This window comes from Pelophylax lessonae (genome assembly GCF_965119305.1).
Source record: "Pelophylax lessonae genome assembly, chromosome: 5".
Lineage (NCBI taxonomy): Eukaryota > Metazoa > Chordata > Amphibia > Anura > Ranidae > Pelophylax > Pelophylax lessonae.
This window is the reverse complement of record NC_138772.1, coordinates 234,946,116-234,969,431: the sequence shown is the minus strand read 5'-3', so window position 1 is coordinate 234,969,431 and position 23,316 is coordinate 234,946,116. Positions and strand designations below refer to the sequence as shown.

The window sequence follows — 23,316 nt, the reverse complement described above, 5'->3', positions numbered from 1 at the left end:
AGACTCCAGTCTCCTATCCGTGGCATCCCGGAACACAGGGGAATCCTCTGCAGGAACCGCAGTGGCTTTGTTCAAAAACCGCAATTGCGTGATCCACTGGGGGAGGCACACACCACCTTTCATCAGTGGAAGGTGAAAAAGGATAACGCAGCTTGAATCTACTTGGTACCGCAAAAGGTTTGCGCAGATTGCGCCATTGATCCTTAACAGCGCGCTGAAAATCATCATTGCAGGGAAAAACCTGCGGCGTCCTGCGTTTTCTCTGCGTCCCATAAGCCGCCAAGGCAGCGGGGGGACACACTTCGTCCTGCAAACGCAGCGTTTGCTTTATGGAAGCAATCAACTCATCCATGATTGCAAGCTCTTCAGGCGAGCCAGGGGGAGAATTATCAACCCCCTCAACTTCAGCCTCCACCTCAGACCCCACTAGATCAAGAGAGGAGCGGGACCCCGATAAGGAGGCCCCCGCCATAACAGCCCCATCACCTTCACCCTCAGAATCAGAGGAAAGAGCAACTCTGGGCCTTTTAGTAGATTGAGCAGCCACCAGCATCTGCACCTGAGCAGCAAGGCCAGCCACAATAGTGGCTAAATCCCCCCCTGGGGGGGAAACAGCGGTCCCCTGGCTTTCCACCAATGCTGTAGGAAATTTGCCCTCCTGAGAATCCATTGCCCCTGTAATGCCAGACAACAAAGGGTTAACTGCCCCTTTTAAGCAAGCGCGGCAAGCGCAGCCCACCGCACCACACTCAAGCACAATAAGACCCCCACAGGGAATATGCAAACTGAACACAGGCAATGGATAGCAAGAACAGAAGGATAAAACCTGAGGAGACCCTCGCCGCTGCTGCTGCCTCGATCGGTGTTCCTGGAAAGAGGAAGTGATGCTGCCAGGGCGCTCTATGTAAGCCTATGGAGGCTACAAGAAAATGGCCGCCATGCATGTAAAACATGCGGCCGGAGCAAGTGTAGGCAAAATGGCGTCGTTTGGCGCCGAAACCGCCGCTCCACAGTGCATTAAAACACACATTACATTCCAAAATCAGAATACATGTCAGATCGCCGCAGCGATCGCTGTATATGCCCAAACATGCCAAAAAAAACATGCCCCACAGCACACAGCTTCTCACATTGACCAGTCTGACACACACAGTGTCATACAGCTCCCCCCCCCTTGCAGCCCACAGCATGCAGCCGAGAGATAGGGAGACAAGCAGTGTGAATAGAGGCAGGTTACACAGTCCCAGACTGACACCCCCCCAGACAGACAGGTCCCCACATAAATACACTTACCTCACATGGCGTGGGGGACCCGCACAGGCGAACAAGCCGCTGCACATGAGGCAGGGAGAGTCGCATTCAAGACGCACACAATGGGGGTTAAGAAACCGCACAGCGTCCAGTGAGGTAGCCACCTCACCAATCATCCCTGCACCGAACAGGGATGGGTCGTTCACTGTGCCAAGAGCGTTACCTGGCTGAACGCTCGATGGGAGACTGGGAAGCCACTGACCCACGACCTGCGACCAGGGGGATCAGCCCGAGACCCAGTCCGCATGATCCTCTTCATCAGAAGAACTAACTAACGCTGACAAAATAACAGCTAAGTAAAAAGGTAGAGAGAAAACTCAAACAAAAATTTTAAAAAGAAGAAAGAGTCTGGGACAGAAAGTCCAAGCACAGAGAGAGCCAGCCACTCCTGACAAGCTAGACATTAAAACTGAGATATGGTTGCAGGAAGTAGGAGGGTATGGACTGAGGGGACCACCCCTTGAGGGTGGGATATGTTAAAAGCTTTATTGTTAACATATTCTGTTGCCTAGCTACTCCTTCGGAGCAAAGTCTAATACCCCATATGTGACGAATATGAAGAGGCGGCGACTGTCGGAGGACGTAAGAGAAATATATTTTTAACCCCTGCCTCTTGGTCTTTGGGGGTACACAGCATAGCTAGTCTGCCAGGGCAGGAGACCTGATTGTTCTCTGCTGCAGTTCATTAATTGCAAGCCCTGTCCTTTAGCTTGTGACTAGACAGTAAAAACAGAAGCAGCACAGTTAGGCCCATCTCCCTTTCACTTTGCTCTCTTCTCCCATCAGCATGCTACTTGTTATCACATGCAGCTCAATGGACTGGCTGTTGGGCCATGTTTCTCTCTACCAGACTGAGCTCTGCTTTTCAAACATTGCAAGAGACTGAGAAAGTCAATGCTGGTATAAAAAAAAAAAAAAAAAAAAAAAACACATATCCTACAACAGGCCGAGTACTCCTAAACCTTGGGTTACAGGCTAGTACATTCAAGTGATTAGACACTAGGAAGTTTTTGAGAATACACCCCCTTGGCATGCCCCCTATAACCCTACCCCAGTCTGTAGGTTCTCAGTTTTGAAGGACATAATGGCAAGTAACCAAGGAATAGAAGGGAAGGTGTCCTGTACCATAATCCCAGACACAAAATTTACAAGTAAATTGCTTTTCTTGGATATACAGTACAGGACAGAGGCGTAGTAATCAAAGGGTGGACAAGAACTAGGTAAGAAGAACTTGCGTCAACAGGCCACCAACAAGGATCAACAGACCCAACTTCACAGAGTGCTGCTGCAAGAACCTTGCAGCAAAAAGCTACATCCGCAGAAGAGTGGACCGCCTGATAGTATTTGAAAAAAAAAAAAAAAAAAAAGGAAGAAGGTATGAACAGAGTACCAGGTGGTGGCCTTTTGACACCAGGCCTCCGTTTCCCAGTTTTTGAACGCACAGGAAACACCCACCAACCTGAACAGGTCTATTCCAGGCCGACAATTGCTAGAGCAGCTTTAAAATACACTTGAGAGAATGAAAAAGCCTCAAAATTAGGTTACTACAAGGCATGGCACTCATGAAGAATCTCCCCAACAGATGTCTGACCTTTGTTTCCAAATAAGAGAGTCTTGAGACAGAACCTTTATTTTTTAAAAGAAAACCTTGACTTGGGATGGATTCAGGATCAGCTCAAGTATTCCAGGCAATGAAATGCCTGTTGAGTAGATTTTTGAAAACGGACCAACCGAATGCCTGAAGAAGCTGAATTGTTCTGTGGACATTGGCAAATAGCTGGAAGCGAAATGAGTCCTTCAGGAGAAGACTTAAGCCCCGTACACACACACAGATCATCGTCATACAAACGTCGGCGGACGAAAGATCTGCCGATTGTACGCGTGTTAGTATGGTGCCTCCGACAGCTGTCTGCACACAATCCGCGGACAAGAGTCTTTCTTGCAAACATGAAACTTTTTGTCTGCGGACACCAGAACGGACGATTGTTCGCCTGTCAGTACAGAAATCAGCCGACAGACCGCAGATTTGCAAGACTGGGCATGCTCAGAAAATAAAAAACACAGGGAAAGTTAACCATTACATGACATCACTTCTGCAGTCAGCTGAAGTCTGCGGACAAAATTCTTGTGCTGTCCTTGTGCTGTCTTTGCACTTTTCAACAGACACCGACATCCCGGGGAGAAAAGACGAACATTTGTATGACGACGATCTGTGTGTGTGTACGGGGCTTTAGTAAGGCAGAAAGAGGTTCTAAGACCTTTGTGAACACTGAGAACAGAAAAGATAAAAAGCCACTGCGACAAACTGGAAATCGTCTTGATTCTAAAAAGTGCAGAAAATGCTAATGTGGTTGATAAATGAGAATGTGTAACTAGGCATCTTGGATGCCAGGTGTTCTCTTCGTCTAAGACAGGTCATAACTGACCTTGCCAATTCCAAACAATTTTGGAGTTTGTCCTATTCTGAACCTCAAATATCCCCATTGGGCTTTGGTACGGTGAAAACGTTGAGTAGAAATCTTTGAGCCCGTCTTGTAGGAGGTACCAGCACAACCACTTCCAGGGACAAGAGATGATTCAGAACATTCTGCAAATCTAACTGACTTTGGGCAGTTTTTAGATTTAAGAGAAGAAAGCAGCGAGGGTTAGAGTTTAAATTCCATTTTGTACCCCTTTGAAACCACAAATTGAACCCACAAGTCTGGGACTCAAAAGGCAAACTAACTAAAGTCTCCCCCACCCCTAGGAGTGAGGACACCACTTCATTAAGAAGAGGGCTTCAGGGAAGACTTGGTGGGCTTTGCAAGCCAAATCTTCTGCTAAAAGAGTTGAAATCAGGTTTTGAATTTGAAGCCAGGGGGAAGCACCTGGGTGCTTTGTGTGAAGAGGCCGAATCTCCAGTGGATCAGGGTTTTAGGAAACTTCCGCTATGGAAAAAAAAAAAAAAAAAAAAAAAAAAAAAAAAAGCCTCTTCCCCTGTGACTGCATCAAAAATGTTATATATATATATATATATATATATATATATATATATATATATATAGCGCAACACAACCATATGTATCCAAAATAGTCTAAAAGAATCAGACATATAGAACCTCCTCCAACAGTGAGGAGATAAAAATAAAGATAAAATCGTACATGGAGCATCATCACCTGAACAATCTAGCAGAAGATCCGTACCAAGTCCTGATAAAGGCCTAGGTTTTTGAAAATTCTGTCACCCACCAACTGAGGAGGGGCCAATCCCAGAACATCCAGCCATGGTTGCAACATAGAATAAAACTTGCAAGGAAAATTCCTGTGTTGATATGTTAATTTCTCACGTATAAGTGCGTTATTCACATGTTCCACCCACTGTTTCCTGGAGGGCACCGAGGAGTAATCCAATACAGTGCAATCAACTTACCATTAATGCACATACTGCTATTTTAAGGTTATTATATGTTGCACGTAAGGGACTCCTCCTCGAACACGTTTAGCAGACAAAACGATGGGATACCTTGGGATCTTCAACATGAAAACCTGTGATATCGTATCCAAAACCTCTTTCCAGTGACAGAAGTTTGGAGCACCTCCAAAACATGCGACGATCACCGTGGCCCTGCTCACACTTGGGGCATATGCCTATTTTCCCACCATGAAAAACCTTGAGCCTTTGGAACAACTTTAGGGATTTATGAAGAACAGACAACTTACTTTTACTAAAGCTGTAAAGCAAAAATTATTCTTGCAATGAAAAAAAAGGGTGATCGCATTTTAAATCTATACCTGAATCCTGATAAATTCCAAATTCTCTTTTTTGGTCGTCATTAAAAATTCCAAGGACAACAACATCATCCCCATCTTTCAAATGCTCCTGTACTTGTTTAATGGTCTGAATCTGTTTAGATGGTGGCCCAGCTTGCTCAGTCATGTAATCAATGATCCCTTAAATGAAGGAAAAAAAAAACATTTAAACATCCATGCTCTTGTTTCCAAGAGTGTTATGTGTGTTATTACCAGAAGTTTTGAGAAGAGCAAATTTACTCTTTGGATAATCAAAAACTGCATATATACACTGGTGCAGAGCCCAAAGTATGTGACAATATTTAGAATGACAAACTAATTGGGCAGCTGCAGAATTTTTAAAACACAGTTTTGATCCTCAGTGACAGTCTGCCAAAGGCCGCTTACTCAGGGGCAGCAAGTAGCTGCGTGCCTGTAAAGGAAATCCTATGCATGCGCTCATGTTTGCTTGTTGTGGTCATCCACCAGTTCCTATAAAGGGGAAGGGTTGGGACTGTAAATGAGGTTACAACTACAATTGTACCTCCATCCCTATATTCGGAAGCAAAAAGGAGAAGGGGTTTGAGTGAGGCATGTGACCAGACCTGGTTATAGAACTCAAGAGTAAAAAATTAAATCTGCACACACACACACAAAAAATAAAAAATAGCAATGAATGGTAGATTGAATAAAAATAACAATTTTATTGAATAAAACAGATGGTAACAATGTTGAATCATGTAAAAACAGAAGATGGCATACATGGATGGTCCAATATGACCGAGACATAATGAAGGTAAACAGTGTAACAATCAACTAGATGCTAGATTAACCAGATAATATTGGAAAATTGTGAGGACAGACACATGTAAAATCATATAAAAAAATAGTTTGAAGATTGCATCCTATTGTGCTCTACGCGTTTCTCCACTTCAGGAGCAGATACACAATCAGTTGTCTACAGAAAAATAATATAAATGTAAGAGAGTATTACAATGGCTCTTAGAATATCACCGCCTATTCAGAGCAAAGTCTGTCACAATTGATGAAATACTTACAAATTAGCCCAAATTGTTCCCACATGGAGCTAATGGAGGGTCCTCTGAAACCGTCTAACCCGGGAACTGAGGGAGCAACGCCATGTGCATAAAGGGTGGAAAGGCAGAGATATGAGACAGGTGCCATCTCTATGGAGGGATACCAATGGCCTCAACTACCCATCCCATGTAGATTCTAAAAACGTATATATTTGGAGTATGGTCATATAGAAAGTAGGGGTAATAATTATAGTATATTGACTGAGTACCATGTATAGTGGGGCTGTAAATAAGTCCCAAAACCAGGAGAAGCACAAGGGAAAAAAAGCATATGCTAAGCGGTGTGAATAGGAGTACATGAAGGTGCAGTCAATTAAAATGCAGAAATAAAGTAAAGTGCAGAGGATACAAGTGATGTGAAGAAAAAGTGCAAAGAGATAATCGCCTGCAATGCAATCTTCAAACAATTTATATGATTTTACATGTGTCTGTCCTCACAATTTTCCAATATTATCTGGTTAATCCAGCATCTAGTTGATTGTTACAATGTTCACCTTCATTAGGTCTCGGTCATATTGGGACCATCCATGTATGCCATCTTCTGTTTTACATGATTCAACATGCTTACCATCTGTTGTATTCAATAAAATTGTTATTTATTTTTATTCAATCTTACATTCATCAATTTTTGCTTGTTTATGCATATTTCATTTTGTACTCTTGAGTTCTATAACCAGGTCTGGTCACATGCCTCACTCAAAGTCCCAAACCCCTTCTCCTTTTGCATCCTCCAGTTCCTGTACTCCTTTCTCAAGATACGATCTGCCAGCATTCTTGGTGTCCCATTTCAATGCTCGTTGGCAAACACATTGTGTGCTGGTAGTGCTAAGGATAAAATAGGTCGAGGCTAAAGTGTGTAAAAAAAAAAAAAAAAAAAAAAAAAAGATTTTGGCATTACATACATTTCCATTTAAAATCAATCACTTAAATATATATATTTTTCCATAGCACACGAATATGGGACATTTCTGTTTATCCAAAGTAAAAAACACAAATACAAACAAAGATAAAAAAAATAAAAAATTTCATGTATAAAACACCTATTTTTTTTTTTTAAAGACATTGTGACCATCTGCAAAATGCAAACTAGGTACAGAACCTATACCTGATGGCATATATGTACCAAAAATCAGCTAGTGTGAAAAGGTTAGTTTAAAATATATTTACATTTAAACTAACCATTATTAAAACTAATACATTTGATTTGCCTCTTCATACTTTGTGCTATTTGTGTATGCCATAGACTAATGGCTTTTAAAACAGCTGCGGCATCTGAATCGATACAGAAAACATTTCTGCCGACAATCACCCTGTCCCTTTGATTTTTCAATCGAGATTTCAGACAGAAAGCAGCCGGCAAGGCCACCCACTTAGTGAATTTGTACAGCATATGGATAGCTTCAGCATTTTTCGAATGATGGCCACGTCCATATAAAGACATTTAAATTATAATTTTTTTTTTAAACAATAATGTTAATAAGTACAGTTTCTATGGGATTGATATACTAAACGCTAAAGACTGGGCACTTTGCAAGTGCAGTTGCACTCATTTTCCCCTTTAAATTCAGTGAATGTGGTGAAGCTCTCCTGATTTCCATCATCCAATGAGCAAAAAAAAAAAAATATTTTGCCAAAAAGGGAGTGGGTTACACACAAATGTGCGAGGACCAGCCTGCTTGGGTGCAGTCAAGCTTTGATCCAGTCACTCTGTGCAGCAATTCTGCAGTGAAAAAGTGGAGTTAAATTGAATTGTGTTCGGATGCTAGGGAAGAGGAGGTGTGCAGCAGTCAGAAAATAATTTTACCCCACTAGCAAAGTTCCTGCTGCACAGGAGGCTCCAAAACCACCAACTTCCAATGAGGTTGTGTAGCAGGTCACAGGAAGGGACTCAAGTAATAAAAGCCAAAAATAAATAAATAAATAAAAAAAAGGCAAAGCATCTGCTCTTTGGACTATGGAATAAAGAATGAGATGTCAGATACCAGTTTATTTTGGATTTTTTTTTTTGGGGGGGGGGGGGGGAATGGTGATACTTTTAGTCACAACTGTATCTGAGCACCTATGGTACAAGCATCTTTTTACTTCATTCATTCTGTAGATTTTTCCTTCATTTACCTCTGCTGCTGCTTCAGGGTCATTATTCTAACAGTCAATCATAAGGAGGACAGGACGGCCAAAGATCTACAGAAAAAATTATGCAAGGAGATGCTCTTACTGTAGGGCCTCGGGTGGGTGCTTTGTGGCTGGGGACATGTTGATGGGGACACGGACCTCTTCCCGACAACCCTGGGCGGTGGTTGTGGGGGGGGTCTATGGCAGGGGGCTTATCGGAATCCCACTTTAACAAGGAGGCCGCCAGATCCTGGCCCTTCCTATGTGAATGAGTATCGGGAGGGGGTACATTGAGTATCGGGAGGGGGTACATGGTAATCATGTGACTTCACAAGGGGTAGAGTCTCAGGGTGACATCATAGAATGACCCTATGGCTAAAAAGGAACTGGCAGACATCAGAGATGACAATGGCAGGAGCCAGACCGGGTCAGCAGGAGAGAAGACAGCAGCAACAGAGAAGAAGACAGCAGTGGAGAGAGAAGACAACGGAGGCATGTTGGAGCTATGGCAGGGGGACATTCTTCATTTTAATAAAAGACTTGGTCTCTTGTTTTTATTTACACTACACTGCTTTTTTTTGGCATAAATGGGTAGGGGTAAAATGTACTCCATACTCATTCACATACGGGGGGGCCAGGATCTGGGAGCTCCCCTTGTTAACCGCTTTACCCCCGCTCACATTGCTGCTACTGCGGCAATGTGGCTCGTTATCGTCCAGCGACGTAGACCTACGTCGCTGGACTCCTCCCCTTGTGGGAGGCTCGCCCCCGCTGTTTTCAGTCACAGTGGGAGTTGGGCCAGGGGAGGAGCGGCGGTGATCACCGCCGCTCTTTCCCGATCGTCGGGGAATCGAGTGTGGAGATCCACCTGCTTGTGTAAACAAAGCGGGCGAATCTCCTAAGTGACAGACAGTGACAGATTGCAGGGTTCAGCATAGCTGAACCTGCGATCTGTCCCTGTGTCACTCAGTCCCCTCCCCCCCACACATGTCAGTAAGCACCAGGCATACATTAACCCCTCCCCCTCCAATAAAATTAACCCCTTCCCTGCCAGTGTCATTTTTACAGTAACAGTGCATATTTATAGCACCGATTACTGTAGTAATGTCACTGGTACCTCCAAAAGTGTCAAAAATGTCAGTCAAGGGTCTGATCTGTCCGCCGCAATGTCGCAGTCCCGCAAAAAAAAAAAAAACAACAACACCGCAGATCGCCGCCATTACTCGTTAAAACACCAAAAATGACAGAAATCTTAAATCGCTTATTGCGATTTTTTTTACCAAAAATATGTAGCAGAAAACAAATTGGCCAAAAATGATAAAACATTTTGATTTTTTTTTACATTTTTTGGGGGGGGAATTTCATAAAAAAAAAAAAAACAAAAAGTGAAAAAAAAAGTAGTTATTTTTTCAAATGTTTTCGCTCTTTTTTTGTTTATAGCGCAAAAAGTAAAAATCGCACAGGTGATCAAATACCACCAAAAGAAAGCTCTGTTTGTAGGAAAAAAAAGGACGTCAATTTCCTTTGGGTACGGCATTGCATGACTGCGCAATTGTCAGTTAAAATAGCACAGTGCCGAATCGCAAAAAGTGGCCTGGTTGCAAGACAGCAAAATCCTCCGGTGGTAAAGTGGTTAAAGGGGGCTTCCAGATTTTGATAAACCCCCTGCCTGCAGACCCCCACAACCACTTCCCAGGGCTGTCGGGAAGAGGCCCTTGTCCCCATCAACATGCAGTTTTTGCAGGGGGAAAAAAAAAAAAAAAAAAGGTCTTCAGGGTTTTTTTTTCTCTCTCAACACAGGAGCCTGCAAACAGAGCAGTGGGTGGTCAGGCCCCTGAAAACACTTACCACATCTCTTGGCTGTCAGTTACTGAGCTGCAGGAAGTGTCAATGGACCAAGAGAGAGTAGTGGCAGATGGAAATTGAGGTTTATTCATTAACATGTCCCTGTGAATGAATGATGAGGCTGTATGGATGGAGCCCGGAGCTCTGCCGATTTTAAAATGGCACAACGGCTGCAGAGGAACCCCTTCCCAATGTCATGAAGGTGGGGGGCTGGTACAAGGCAACATGTTACACCCTAAATGCAGGTGTAACATGTTCCCAAGTTTAAACAACAGCTGTACACATGTGGCAGCACAGACCGTGCCTTAAGCCATGCTGCCACATGTGTATTTGTTTGTGCTGGGAGCATGCTTGATCATGTGCTGCCAGGTGAAAGACTAATCACAGATGGCCCTCCAATGGTTAGTCCAAGACCTAGTAGGAGGGGCACCTGATTACACATTCACTTGTATAGTAGCTACCCCTGTATCTCTGGCTACTTTGTTTGGAAGGAGAAAGCCACATGGGTAATTTTATCAAAAAAACTGGAGCAGCTGTGCATAGTAACCAATCGGCTTCTACCTTCAGCTTGTTCAGTTAGGCCTCTTCACACGACCGTTTAGCTGCCTACACTGGATTCCAGTGGCAAGAATCAATATTCCAGCAGCTGAAACAAGTGCATGTGGATAGCGGCAGCCACTCAGCATATAAAAAGTATTGACAGGGTGACAGTAGCAGTCTTTTTGCATGTAGTATACAACACGCAGGTATCTGCAGTTAGGGGATAGTGTTAAAGCCTGGAGGCAGTAAGATGCCTCTAGGCTCGGAAACTGGCTGGCTGTCACTATATTATTTGCATGCACTGGTCATTCCAGGCACAAGAACTCGCTAATTCTTGCTGATAGAATTAAGGCATTTGCAGCTTAACCATGTGAAGGAGGCCTTACGCTTTGAAAATGATTAAAACTGACTAGTTGCCATGCATAGCTGCTCCAGATTCTGGCTACTCCCCATTTTTTTTTTTTTTCTCTAAATCAAAAACTTTCCTTTCAAACAGAAGAAGGAGTAGAAAAAAAAGATACAAGCGAAGGAGGCTCATTCAAAACCGTGAAAAAAAAAAAAAAGATAAAAAAAAAAAAATGAGTTAAATATATATTTATTTTATTACATAGTAGCCGTTCCCTGTGACTAGCTGCAATCATCAGGATCCCATCCTGCCATCTCCCACTGGAAGTGCCCAGTGAGCCTTCAGCACAGAAACCTCAGCTACCACGAACACATATGCGCGGGTTGTAAGTGTTCGGTGCATGCTCCTTGCAGCTGCACATATGTGTTGTATAGTCTGCCTAAGGTTAAGGGCACAAGGGCTGGTATCAATGGCTGCAAGATGCAAACTGCCCTTCTCTTGTCGCAGGGTACAAACACAGATGCCTGGTGTACTGGGCTAAGAATGTTTAGAAAGGAGGAAGGTTTATTTTTTTTATTATAAGGTTATATAAAGGGTTTTATAAAAATGCCCCATAAAATTATTTAAAACCAATAATGCTAAGAATTACACATTCTGAATATACTGTACTTAGGTAAGTTTATCACGTTAGACTGCAATAACACATATGCCTGTATTTTCAATCAATTAGAGCAGTGATGTATAGTTTACAACAAAAAAATTACTAAGAACTGAAGTCCTTTGAAAAAATAAATTAAAAAAAATACAATAATTACCATATTTTTCTCTTGGCCCGTTGTAGTCAAATGCTTTACCCTTTCGAAAAATCTTCAGTGTGGGGTAGCCTGTTACCTCATATCTCTTTGCAAGCTCATCTTCAGCAGTAGCATCAACCTTTGCCAAAGGTATAGGTGGTGTGCGCTTACCCAATTCCTGTGCCGCTTTTTCATATTCAGGGGCAAGCTTTTTACAATGTCCACACCTAAAGTACAATCAAATGCAAGAGACTGAACAGTTATCAATGTTGTAGAATTGGCAGACCAAAGTATAATGCTCCTGCTATCAGCAGGTCTCAGTTTTGTAGCAAAGCAGTACCAAGAGCATGAACACACACCTTAATTGACTCCAAGAGGAGGATTTTACAGCGAGCACAAAAATCCTAAAATCTTTGTTCATTATAGGAACAAAACGAAAATAGGTTTTAAACCTCCGGACGTCCAAAAGCAGTTCAACTGAGGGGTGGGCAACGCAGCAACCAACATTCAACAGGCCCAATGTAAAAAACTAGATTAAGCCTAGCCAAAGTGATGGCCATCCCCCCCAGGTGCGGAGATCCAGGGTGAGAATGGTGCCCCAAGAAAAGAGAGGAAGGCGAATGCTGATCCCAAGTTTAATGACGCCGCTACAGCAGTTTCAGCGGTGGCGTGTTGGTCCGGACGGGGGGGGCGGAGCCGGAGACGAGGCCGCGTGTGACGTCAACGCGTTTCACGTGACCCAGCAGGCTTCATCAGGATGTTTTTACTTTTTGCTAGCCTGTCAACTGCAAGCCACCTCCACCCGGGACACAAGGGACTCCAGGACCGCAGTCAGTGCATGGATGGATGGTTGGTACCTGGAGGGTCCTGTATTTTGAGAGGGAAGTAGGTGGGGAAACGTGCTCCAAAGACTCCCTGATTCACCAGGGGAACCCTCACAAAAAAAAAAAAAAAAAAAGTGTAACACACTAAGGGTCAACCCCCACCGCGCAGATAGCACCACCCGGTCGCCAGCACAAGGCACAGAGCGATCCTCATGAGAGAGGGAGAGGACCCCACCAGACCCACCTCCACAGGCACCTTCAATCACCAGGAGACTCTGCACTACACGTGCAGATATCAGGAAGCTGATCCAGGAGTTAAGCACCAGGGAAGCGGAAGGGAATCTCACCGTCGAATTCGCTGCCAATAGGGCTCCACTGTCATGGCTGCCGCTATTTGCAATGGCGAACCACAAGTAAATGGCCGTGGGACTACACAAACATGGCCGCCGTGTACAGGAATACACAGGCTACAACAAAATGGCGGCCCCACGCAGCACCACGAAGCAAACAGGGACAGATCCAGGCAGGACGGGGGGCCCTGGCAGGAGCCCCCACCAGGTACAAACACCCCCCCCCCCCCCCCCCGCGCACAACCGGTCACAATCCCCCGGCCCCCATCGCCAGTTAGCGCCCTGCCCCCACCCCCAGAAAGTGGCAAGGCCACCCAAAAAAAAAAAAATACATCCCCAGCGAATGTGGAGCGGGGTGGGGGGGGTCAGGGTTTCCTGGGGGGGGGGGGGATAAGGACGCCAACACCTGGGAGCCTGAGGAGGGGCCCAGGTGCAAAACCTCCCCAAGGGTAGTGGGGGGGGGGGGGGGGGGGAGTTTTTCACCATACCAGGAGCCGGGGGGGGGGTTAGGGAGAAACACCACTCCAGACAGATCATCCTCTCCATCAAAACAGGGGGGGGGGGGCTGAAGCCAGGAGGAGCGCTGCAACTCAGGCTGAGGCCAGGTCGTATGCAATCTCGCGAGACGTGAGGCCATGTTGCAGCCAACCTAGCGCGGAGCTGAGGCCTGCGCACGCTCGCTGGCCAGACTGTGGTGACCACTGGATCTAGATTATCCAGCTCATTGCCCAGTCCGGCAGTTGATAGATCTCACCGGAAAAATCCAGGATGAAAAAAAAAAAAAAAAAATGTAATTCTATTCTATCCCAAAAAATTTGCCAGGACCAAAGATGTCAGCAAGGAACTAGGTCCTTAGCCCTGACTAGGCTTAAAAAAAAAAAAAAAAAAAAAAAAAAAGCCTGAGTGACTATAGCAAGAAGGAGTATACCCCCTGGGACTGCCCATGGGTGTTGTAGCCTTAAGATTTTTTTTTTTTTCCGTCTAGGGTCCTACTCTGGTAGGGGGCAGCATAACCCAATGGTCAAGAATGACAGGAGCGGTGTCAGTCAATGAACAAAAGAGAAAATTTGGACATCTGGGCCCTGCCCTTTGAGATTATAACCCTGGCACGGTTTCTGCCCACCATGGGCCAAGATACGTTTAACATTTTTGCATAGTTGGCAAAATGACATTGTGCCAATTACTTCCCCCCCTTAATGTTGGAAATGCTTTGATTCAGTAGTATCGCAACTGTTAACTGAATCTCACATAGGCTTGTACTACTCCATTTTATATGAAACAAACATTAATTAATAACTGTGGAACAAACATGTCACTGCTTAATTTATTAAAAAAAAAAAAAAAAAAAAAAAACACAAACACACACACACATACACACACACACACACACACACACACTTCTTACCAGGGTGCATAAAATTCAACAAGGATAATATCTGCATTGTCCACAACTTCATCAAAATTTTCTCCTGTTAATACAATTGTTGCTTCGGGGGGCAATGTCCAGTCTGGATGGGATATTTCTTTCACTTTTTCCACAATTGCTGAAAAAAAAAAAAAAAAAATGAAGGGTTTAAGTTTAATTGCATATGAATATAGGTTTTGCTCAACTATATAAAATCTTTCACCCATAACATGGGTTATTCTGCTGCCTACAAAAGGATATGGGCATAACAGGGCTACTTTACTAAAAAGGTAGAGTTGAGAATTTTTGCAATAAAAAAAAAATAAATATTTTGTAGGAATTTACTTCCAATTATCCAATCATGCAGATTGTGCATTGTGACTTTACTTTAGATGAGTATCAAGAATATTTGAACTGAACATTAACACAATAAATTGTGTAAATAGTAGTTGTCAATTCCTTAGTAAATCAGCCTCAATATTTTGACAAAAAAAAAAAAAAAAACAAACAAACCACACACACAGAAAATATAGTAAGTGTATATATAAAAAAAAAAAAAACTTTGTACTATGGTTCAAAGAAATGTGTATTTAAATTAAATTAATCATAGAACTGTTTGGTGGGAGGTCAACAAAACAAACATACATCATAAAAAAAAAGGGGTGTAGTGTCAGCAACAGTTTGTTTTTAGGGCCAAGTACATTTTTGCAAGTATAGGAAAACACCTATTGATCCCCCTCAGAAATCTTGTATTTTTGCAACGTCTTGTCGCTAAAGTCACGATGCTAAAAGCTATCTTAGATTCTGTAAAACCACAAAAGCAACACATCTATGTCATGGAATGAGAAGAGAGGAAGAGAGGCATTTGTGGTTGAAATCAGGACATCAGTCTAGGGGGGAGCCTTTTTACCCTTATGCTGATGAGAAATCGGATGCTTTCGGAGCAATCGTCCAATATTCTGATCATTAGTACTTGTGCAATGAGAACCAAAAACATGGACGATCATTTGTTCGATATTCTTATTTGTACTAGGGCATAAGTGTTATTGGCATAAATCACCAAGTTAAAAAGAAAAAAAAAAAAAAAAAAAAAAAAAACAGTTAAAATGTAGTCAGACACCACATCTAAAGGCTGGTAAACTGTAGCATATTCATTTTTGGGTTTAGATACGCTGGTAAGGAGACAGAGTTGGGAGAGGCCTTTATCTGTCACCCGAAGCGACTGAGAAACAGGGTTTAAAAAATATGGAAGACGTTCCCAAATTTAGGAAAACAAAAGCACAAAGACAGCGCTCACAATAGGGAACACCCCTCAAAGATCAAGGCTGTAGTCCTTCACTGGGTGCTCTGGTTCAAATGGCTGGAGGCCATTGAAAACGCAGCTCCAAGAAAGATGTAACCGGCAACTCCAGAATCCCATGAAAATCTTTATTAGCTACATAAAAAAGGTCAAGAATGTATGAATACACACACAGTATCTCACAAGAGTGAGCACGCCCCTCACATTTTTGTAAATACATTTTATTCTCTTTTCATGTGACACTTTGCTACAATGTAAAGTAGGGAGTGTACAGCTTGTATAACAGTGTAAATGTGCTGTCCCCTCAAAATAACTCACACAGCCATTAACCACTTACCGCAAAGTGACGTATGGCTACATCTGCAAACTTTGCGGTGTTATACCGGGATGATGTCTCTAGCTAGAGACACCATCCCGGTACCGTGGTTTACAGCCGACAGTCGGCTTTCTGTCAGTAGTGACCGATGTGGCTCCGGAGCCGCTCGATCGTTACCCGGGTGAGCGGGAGGGGACGTTCTCCCCCCTCCCGTGACTTTCAACGGGCCTCCTGTCCCGCCGGGAGACCCGAGCGTCCGCCGGCTGGATGGAGTCCCGATCAAAGCCGGAAACAGCTTTGATCGGGTCTCTGATGATGTAACCCGGAGGCGGTGTCCCTTCCGGGTTACTCTGCTGCAAAAAGGTGGCAGATTTAAAAAACGGCTGTATGCAAAAAAAAAAAAAAAAAAGCCGTTTGGCATACATGAAAGTGTAGTGGAGGGGGTCTAGGGTCTTTTAGACCCTCGATCCCTCCATAAAGAGTACCTGTCACTGCATATTGGTGTCACAAGGGATGTTTACATTGCTTGTGACAGCAATAAAAGTGATCAGATTTTTTTTTTTAAACCTGTAATAAAAGTTAAAAAAAAATAAAATTTTAGCCACCCCGTCACCGTTAGCTTGCACACGAAAAAAAAACGTTTACGGAAGTCGAGCCGTGAATGAAATCGCTGTTCAAACCACACATGTGAGGTATCGCCGCGATCACCAGAGCGTGAGCAAAAAAAAAAAAAAAAACACAACATTTTAAAGACCGCTGTGCAAATACCGCGTGACAAAAAACATTGCAATGACCGACACTTTTCATTCTCCAGAGTCTTTGCTAAAAAAATATATATAATGTTTGGGGGTTCTAAGTAATTTTAACTTTTAAACAAAAAGTGTCCGAAATAGGGCTGGGGCTTAAGTGGTTAATGTCTAAACCGCTGGCAACCAATGTGAGTACTCCCCTAAATGAAAAAAATTGTACAAATATTAGTATTTTGTGTGGCAACCATTATTTTCCAGCACTGTCTTAACCCTCTTGGGCATGGAGTTCACCAGAGCATCACAGGTTGCCACTGGAGTCCTCTTCCACTCCCAAAATGACGGAGCTGGTGGATGTTAGAGACCTTGCGCTCCTCCACCTTCCATTTGAGGATGCCCTACAGATGCTCAATAGGGTTTAGGTCTGGAGACATGCTTGGCCAGTCCATCACCTTTACCCTCAGCTTCTTTAGCAAGGCAGTGGTCGTCTTTTGGATGCGTTTGGGGTCCTTATGTTGGAATACTGCCCTGCGGCCCGAAGGGAGGGGGGAAAATCATGCTCTGCTTCAGTATGTCACAGTACATGTTAGCATTCATGTTTCTCCCCATGTACTGCATTTCCTCAGCAGTCCCAGACCATGACACTCCCACCACCATGCTTGACTGTAAGCAAGACGCACTTGTCTTTATACTCCTCACCTGGTTGCCACCACACACGCTTGACACCATCTGAACCAAATAGGTTTTATCTTGGTCTCATCAGACCACAGGACATGGTTCCAGTAATCCATGTCCTTAGTCTGCTTGTCTTCAGCAAACTGTTTGCAGGCTTTCTAGTGCATCATCTTTAGAAGAGGCCTCCTTCTGTGACAACAGCCATGCAGACCAATTTGATGCAGTGTGCAGCGTATAGTCTGAGCACTGAAAGGCTGATCCCCCCACTCCTTCAACCTCCACAGCAAAAAACACAGACCACACACATACCAATCACAGGTGATCAAATACTACCAAAAGAAATCTCTATTTGTGGGGGGAAAAAAAAAAAAAAAAAAGGAAGAGGACAATCAATTTTATTATTTCGGTACAGCGTCGCACGACCACGCATTTTTCTGTTAAAATAATGCAGTGCCGAATCGACAAAAAATGGTCTGGTCATTAACGGGGGCAAATACTTCCAGTCCAGAAGTGGTTACTTGCTGTGCGTTGATTATGTCGAGGGGACAGCAAATTTACACAGTTATACAAGCTGTACACTCACTACTTTACATTGTAGCAAAGTGTCATTTCTTCAGTGTTATCACATGAAAACATAAAATATTTACAAAAATGTGAGGGTGTACTCATTTTTGAGAGAGATACTGTAATTAATATATTATATATATATATATATATATATATATATATATATATATATATATATATATATATATATACTGAATGTTTTCAAAGTATTGTAAGCCCACATCTAATGTGAATAGAATAATAATCCAGTGCTGCTTTTTTCCCCCCATCATCTGGCATCTTTTTTAGGTTGATTAAAGAATTGTTTTATTGACACTGCTTTTCCTGATATGGAGGTATGCACTGCAGTATAAATGTTCTATCATTCCATTTGTGAATATGCTGTGAACAAGGCTATATGCTGAAACGGATCAGTTTTTTTTTTTTTTTTTTTTTTTTTTTTTTTTTTTATTAATCTTGACCTTTATGTAGCTAATAAAGATTTTCATGGGATTCTGGAGTTGCCGGCTACATCTTCCTTTAGGAAGTTTAGGATAATACTCACAGACTATCAGTTTTGGGAAAGCAAAGGGGTATTAACTCCAGCTGCAGTATACGATAAGGTTTACATTCATTTGCAGGTCTATAGGGTAAAAAGGAAATAGCACGCAGATCCTTTTGTAGATATCTGCAACTTCGCCACATACGGTTTGCACAATTGGAAATTCTGGCAGTGGTTCATCTAACTACCCAATGATAGGGATCTTAAATTTACAAGACCCTAGGGGTCCGATCTCAGACATTCTATTCCCACCTAGTACATGCTACCTTGATGGCTAACCCACTGGTGGTCCGAACTAAGTGGCAGGCGCTGATTCATAACCTCGCGGACGATGATTGGGAGGAAGTGTGCTCTTCCCACTTGTTTGTGTCACCCGCAATTAATAAGCTGACCCAATTGTATAATGCAATTAAGAGAAACGCTTTTTCTGGCTAGGAAATCCATAGCTCTTCGTGGATTCAGCCCACCCCTCGTTCAGTTCACCAATGGATAAATCAATCATATTCTGTTATCATATCTATGAGAAATTGGTGTTCGAACACAGGGGATTGCCACAAAAAAAAAAAAAAAAAAAAATTAGGGATACATGGACCTCTTCATCCCTATCTATATAGATTTACCGGTTAGGATCTAAAATTTTCATGCTCAATTCTTGATGTTATAAAAGTTCCAATTAGAGGTCACTGCATGTCCTCATTGTTTACACTTGTTGCCCCCGACCCGTTTCAAGTTTGATCGGTCTCTATGGTTTTGAGACACTGTTTTCACCGCTTTCCCTTGTTATTGCAATACCTTGTATTCAAAAATAGACATTTTATATACTGCATTTTTATCGTGTAAACAAGAATTATACATATATATTATACACACACACACACATTATATATATATATATATATATATACATATATACACACACACACACACACACACATATATATATATATACATACATACTCTTTTTTTTTTTTTTTTTTTTTACATGCAAGGATTTTTTTTAATTGAAAAAGTTTGAAAATGTTACAACAGCAGGTAAGATCAAAAGTGGTATGGTCACCCAAATGCAAAGTTGACATGCACAATCTTGAACAAAATTAGGTCAATATAAAGGGCTGTACAAAATCGTAAAATACAATAATCATTGACTTCCTTGGGGACAAAAAGGAGTGCCAGCAGGGGACCCAGAAGAGGAAGATTGGAGCTGCTCTGTGCAAAACCACTGAACAAAGAAGGCAAGTACAACATGTTTATTTTAAAGAAAAAACCCCCCCCCCCCACACAGCTCCATGGGGCAAAGGCACAGATCAGGTTGTAGCGATATCATGGAGCTAAAAGTGCATCCACTGCCTCTGCCAGCAGATCCCAGGACCTAGATACCAACCCGTCCAGTTTATGGTCAATCCTGGGTGCCTCCAGGTTCAAACACAACACTTGGTTAAGATAGTGCCAGTTAATTATTTCAGGCATGTACACAGCTAAAAAAGTTGCAAAAGGACATTCAATCCAAATAAGTATGCACCGGATCTCTCTTGCTCCAGTGCAACTTCTTGTTTCTCCCAGGCAGAAGATATAAGCTAGCGTCATGGCATTCTCTGACTGCCTCCAGATCAGATGGCCCTTCAACAGTGCAATCTACTGCTGAAGGGACAGCTAGATCCCCTGAAATTAAGCTGTAGATTTGGAGATGGAATTCTTCACACAAGTCCACTCCCACTGTAAACCAACTTGAGTTGGTCCAAATTCGCATAGGTTTGCTTATTCATGAACTGGCAGTAATTATTTTAGAATTAGTCAAAGGCAAGAGACATATTCCTAAAGTGGCAGTAGAAGGGAAAAAAAAAAAAAAAAAAAAAAGGTTGTCCAGGTAACCCAGTATCGAATAGGAGAATGAGAGCCAGCACTCAAGGTGCAGAGGAAAGTGCAAACAGGAGGGCTACAAACCAGTAGATGGGCCCGCTTGGGTTCTAGAAAGATGGATACGTGTACTTTGGATTTCCATTGAGGAAAATAAATTCCCAATAAAGTGAAGCAATGACCAACCTTGTGGATTTCATTCGGAACTTGTGAGCGCGAATGAAAACATTCAGAGCTTTCAGACAGACAGATGACCACTTTGGGCTCGAAAACCATAAACAGGTTGGAACAAAATCCATTAAAGCATTCCACAAGAAAAGAATGGAACAGTGACGCCTTGGTAAATGCGCTACAAGAATACAAACTCAAGCTTGTAACCCTGAGACACCACCTACTGCGCAAAGGCAAATAGGTGCTATGAGAAGAGTTCCTTCATGCGGAGGAAGTTTTTGCAGCCGATTTTGGGGACTTAAAGTGCCAGACCTTGCTGGTTGAAGAAAAAAAACCGCCTTGTGAAGCCTCGATGTGAAGTCCTAGAGCCGGGGTCCTCAATAGGAGGACTCCGGGCCGCCTCCGGACCCACACGGATTAAAATCTGGACCGCCGAAGCGGTCTGCTTCCTTCTGTCTCAGTGGGGGGGGCAGAATGGAGAGGATCAGAGTGGCTGTGTTTTACACTTACAGCGCTGCATGATTACAAAAAGCCGAGTACAAGTTCTTCTGCGGCGGAGAGGATGTCCTACAAAGTCCCACCTCCTGGGCCGGCTCTTACCTATGATAGACACAACACTGGTGACGTCTATCATAGGAGCTGGTGTCCAGGAGGCGGGACTTTGTAGGACATCCTCTCCGTCGGGTAAGAACTTGTACTCGACTTTTTGTGATGTGATGTCATGTTCTGGTTTACTTTTCGTGTGTTTTTTCTTCTCTGAGCATGCCCAAGTCTTGATCATCTGATTTTTGTTGGCTGAAATCTGTACTGACTGAGGAACAATCGGCTGTTCTGCTGACGGCCAACAAAAATTTTATAGCCTGCACACCAGATTTTGTTCGGCCGAAAAGTCGCAGTCGGTTGTCGGAAGCATCATACTAACAAGCCGATAATCGGCCGATCGGGCGGCGGCTGAAAATTCACGGCCAACAATCGGTACGTGTGTACGGGCCTTTAGACTAGTCAGTATGGGTTTGAGACAACAAACCCACATGTGCAAAGCAGTATTAGACACCAAAAACCATGGCCCTTGAAAGTGCTTCCATACATTTGCCTTACAAGAAGGAGCATCCTCCACCTTGTTTAGTCAAGAAATGGTTGGGCGAACCACACAGAGACTAATTATACTCCCAGTTTAGTGGGTGAAGAGACACAATTTTTAGGGGGAGCAAAACCTTTTAGGGTGCTTCCAGTCCTGATGGAAAGGGCTTTGGCCTCAGAGATTAAGCTAGGAGTGACAGGCTGATCCTCCAACTTCAGGATAGGATAAATCTCTGTTGTAAGGGGTAAAGAGGCAGGTACACCTGCTGGAGTACAGAGGCCAACACTAGGGGATAAATTGATTTTACAGCTACGGTGGTCCCCACTATAAAGGAGTCCGCTGCATGCAAGGCAGAACCCCTTAGTTGACTGCGCACTGAATCAGCTGAAACTGCAGTACTATTTGTGTTTGTGGCCTTCAATAGCTTTTGTTTTCCTATGACCAATCTTCCTGTTGGGAACATTATAGACTGAAAAGTTCAAGAAATATTTTGAAATAGGTTTTTTTTCTTTTGGGGTTATGAAGAGCTGATACGTTAGTAAATGTTTCCTTCTTCAGTCAAGCAGACATTACCACAATAATGATCAATACCTTGTAATAAAGAGCAAAGCTTGTCCAATGTATAATGTAACTGGCAAGTGTTAAATGGTTAAAAAAAGTAAACACCATAGTCAAGCAGCTTTTCTGTTGTCAACACAAAAAGCAAAAACATTAAATTAAATTTTTTTTTTAAAAATGGTCTGCGGACGAAGGTTATTCCCAAGCTTTTCAAGTCAGTTACTTGTTAGACTGATGTTTTACTTACCTTTTTCTGTTCGAGGACCATCATAGTCTACAGGCTGGCCTTTCTTTAGGATTTTAATTGTAGGATAGCCACCAATGTCATATTTTTCAGCAACTTTTGATGCTACTGTCGCATCAATTTTTACGACTGGTATCTGTGGATCACTGTCCTTTAGTGTCTTTGCAATTTTTTCATATTCAGGAGCAAACTGCTTGCAGTGACCACACCTAAGAATCATAAATATATTTTGTTTAAATTTTAAACAAGGAGATCCTTAAAACAAGTATTTTGCAATGCTAAAAAAATTACTGTTAAAAAAAAAAAAAAAAAAAGGGGGGGGGGGGGCGGGGGACAGGAATACCTCACCTGCTACTCCCGTCCACCATTCCAAATCAGTTAAGTAATTGGAGGCTGGTGTTTTTTTGTGAAGTGATGTCCACTTATGGGAATTTTTGCCCCAATACCCATAGTAAAAGTTTTTTTAAACTCAGCTGGTAAATGATATACAAAAACAAATAAAAAGAAATTGGATAGAGTATAAAGCAATTTGAAGTTAAGGTAAGCCAATTTATAGCAAAAAGGGTGCAAAGAAAAATACAGTATATAGAGAATATAAGAGGGGAATCAGAAGATTAGACCGCAGGGGGAAAAAAAAAAAAAAAAAAATACTAAGGGGCTGCCCTGGCAAGTACGCCAAAATATGGTCCACATACCTAGATCTAACTGAATCCAACTCCTTCACCCCCATTCTAAAATTCTTGCTCCACTTTCCCTTCCCTCTACTTTCTACCTGGTGCCCCCACAACATGACACCTTTGTGCTTATAACCACATAATAGCTACACTGCCTTATGTCCAGGTTGTGCTCTACATATTGAAGACTGCCATTC

General features: G+C 42.8%; 1 protein-coding gene across 1 annotated transcript in view; it reads right to left on the bottom strand.

Moving 5' to 3' along the window:
- Nucleotides 1-23,316, bottom strand: part of PDIA4 (protein disulfide isomerase family A member 4) — an 82,873-nt gene that overhangs the window by 25,783 nt on the left and 33,774 nt on the right. The window contains exons 3-6 of the mRNA XM_082259496.1: nt 22,449-22,654; nt 14,393-14,531; nt 11,835-12,040; nt 5,083-5,241 (exon numbers count right to left, since the gene is read on the bottom strand). Coding sequence (XP_082115622.1) covers nt 5,083-5,241; nt 11,835-12,040; nt 14,393-14,531; nt 22,449-22,654 — 710 coding nt within the window. The remainder of the gene's footprint in view (nt 1-5,082; nt 5,242-11,834; nt 12,041-14,392; nt 14,532-22,448; nt 22,655-23,316) is intronic.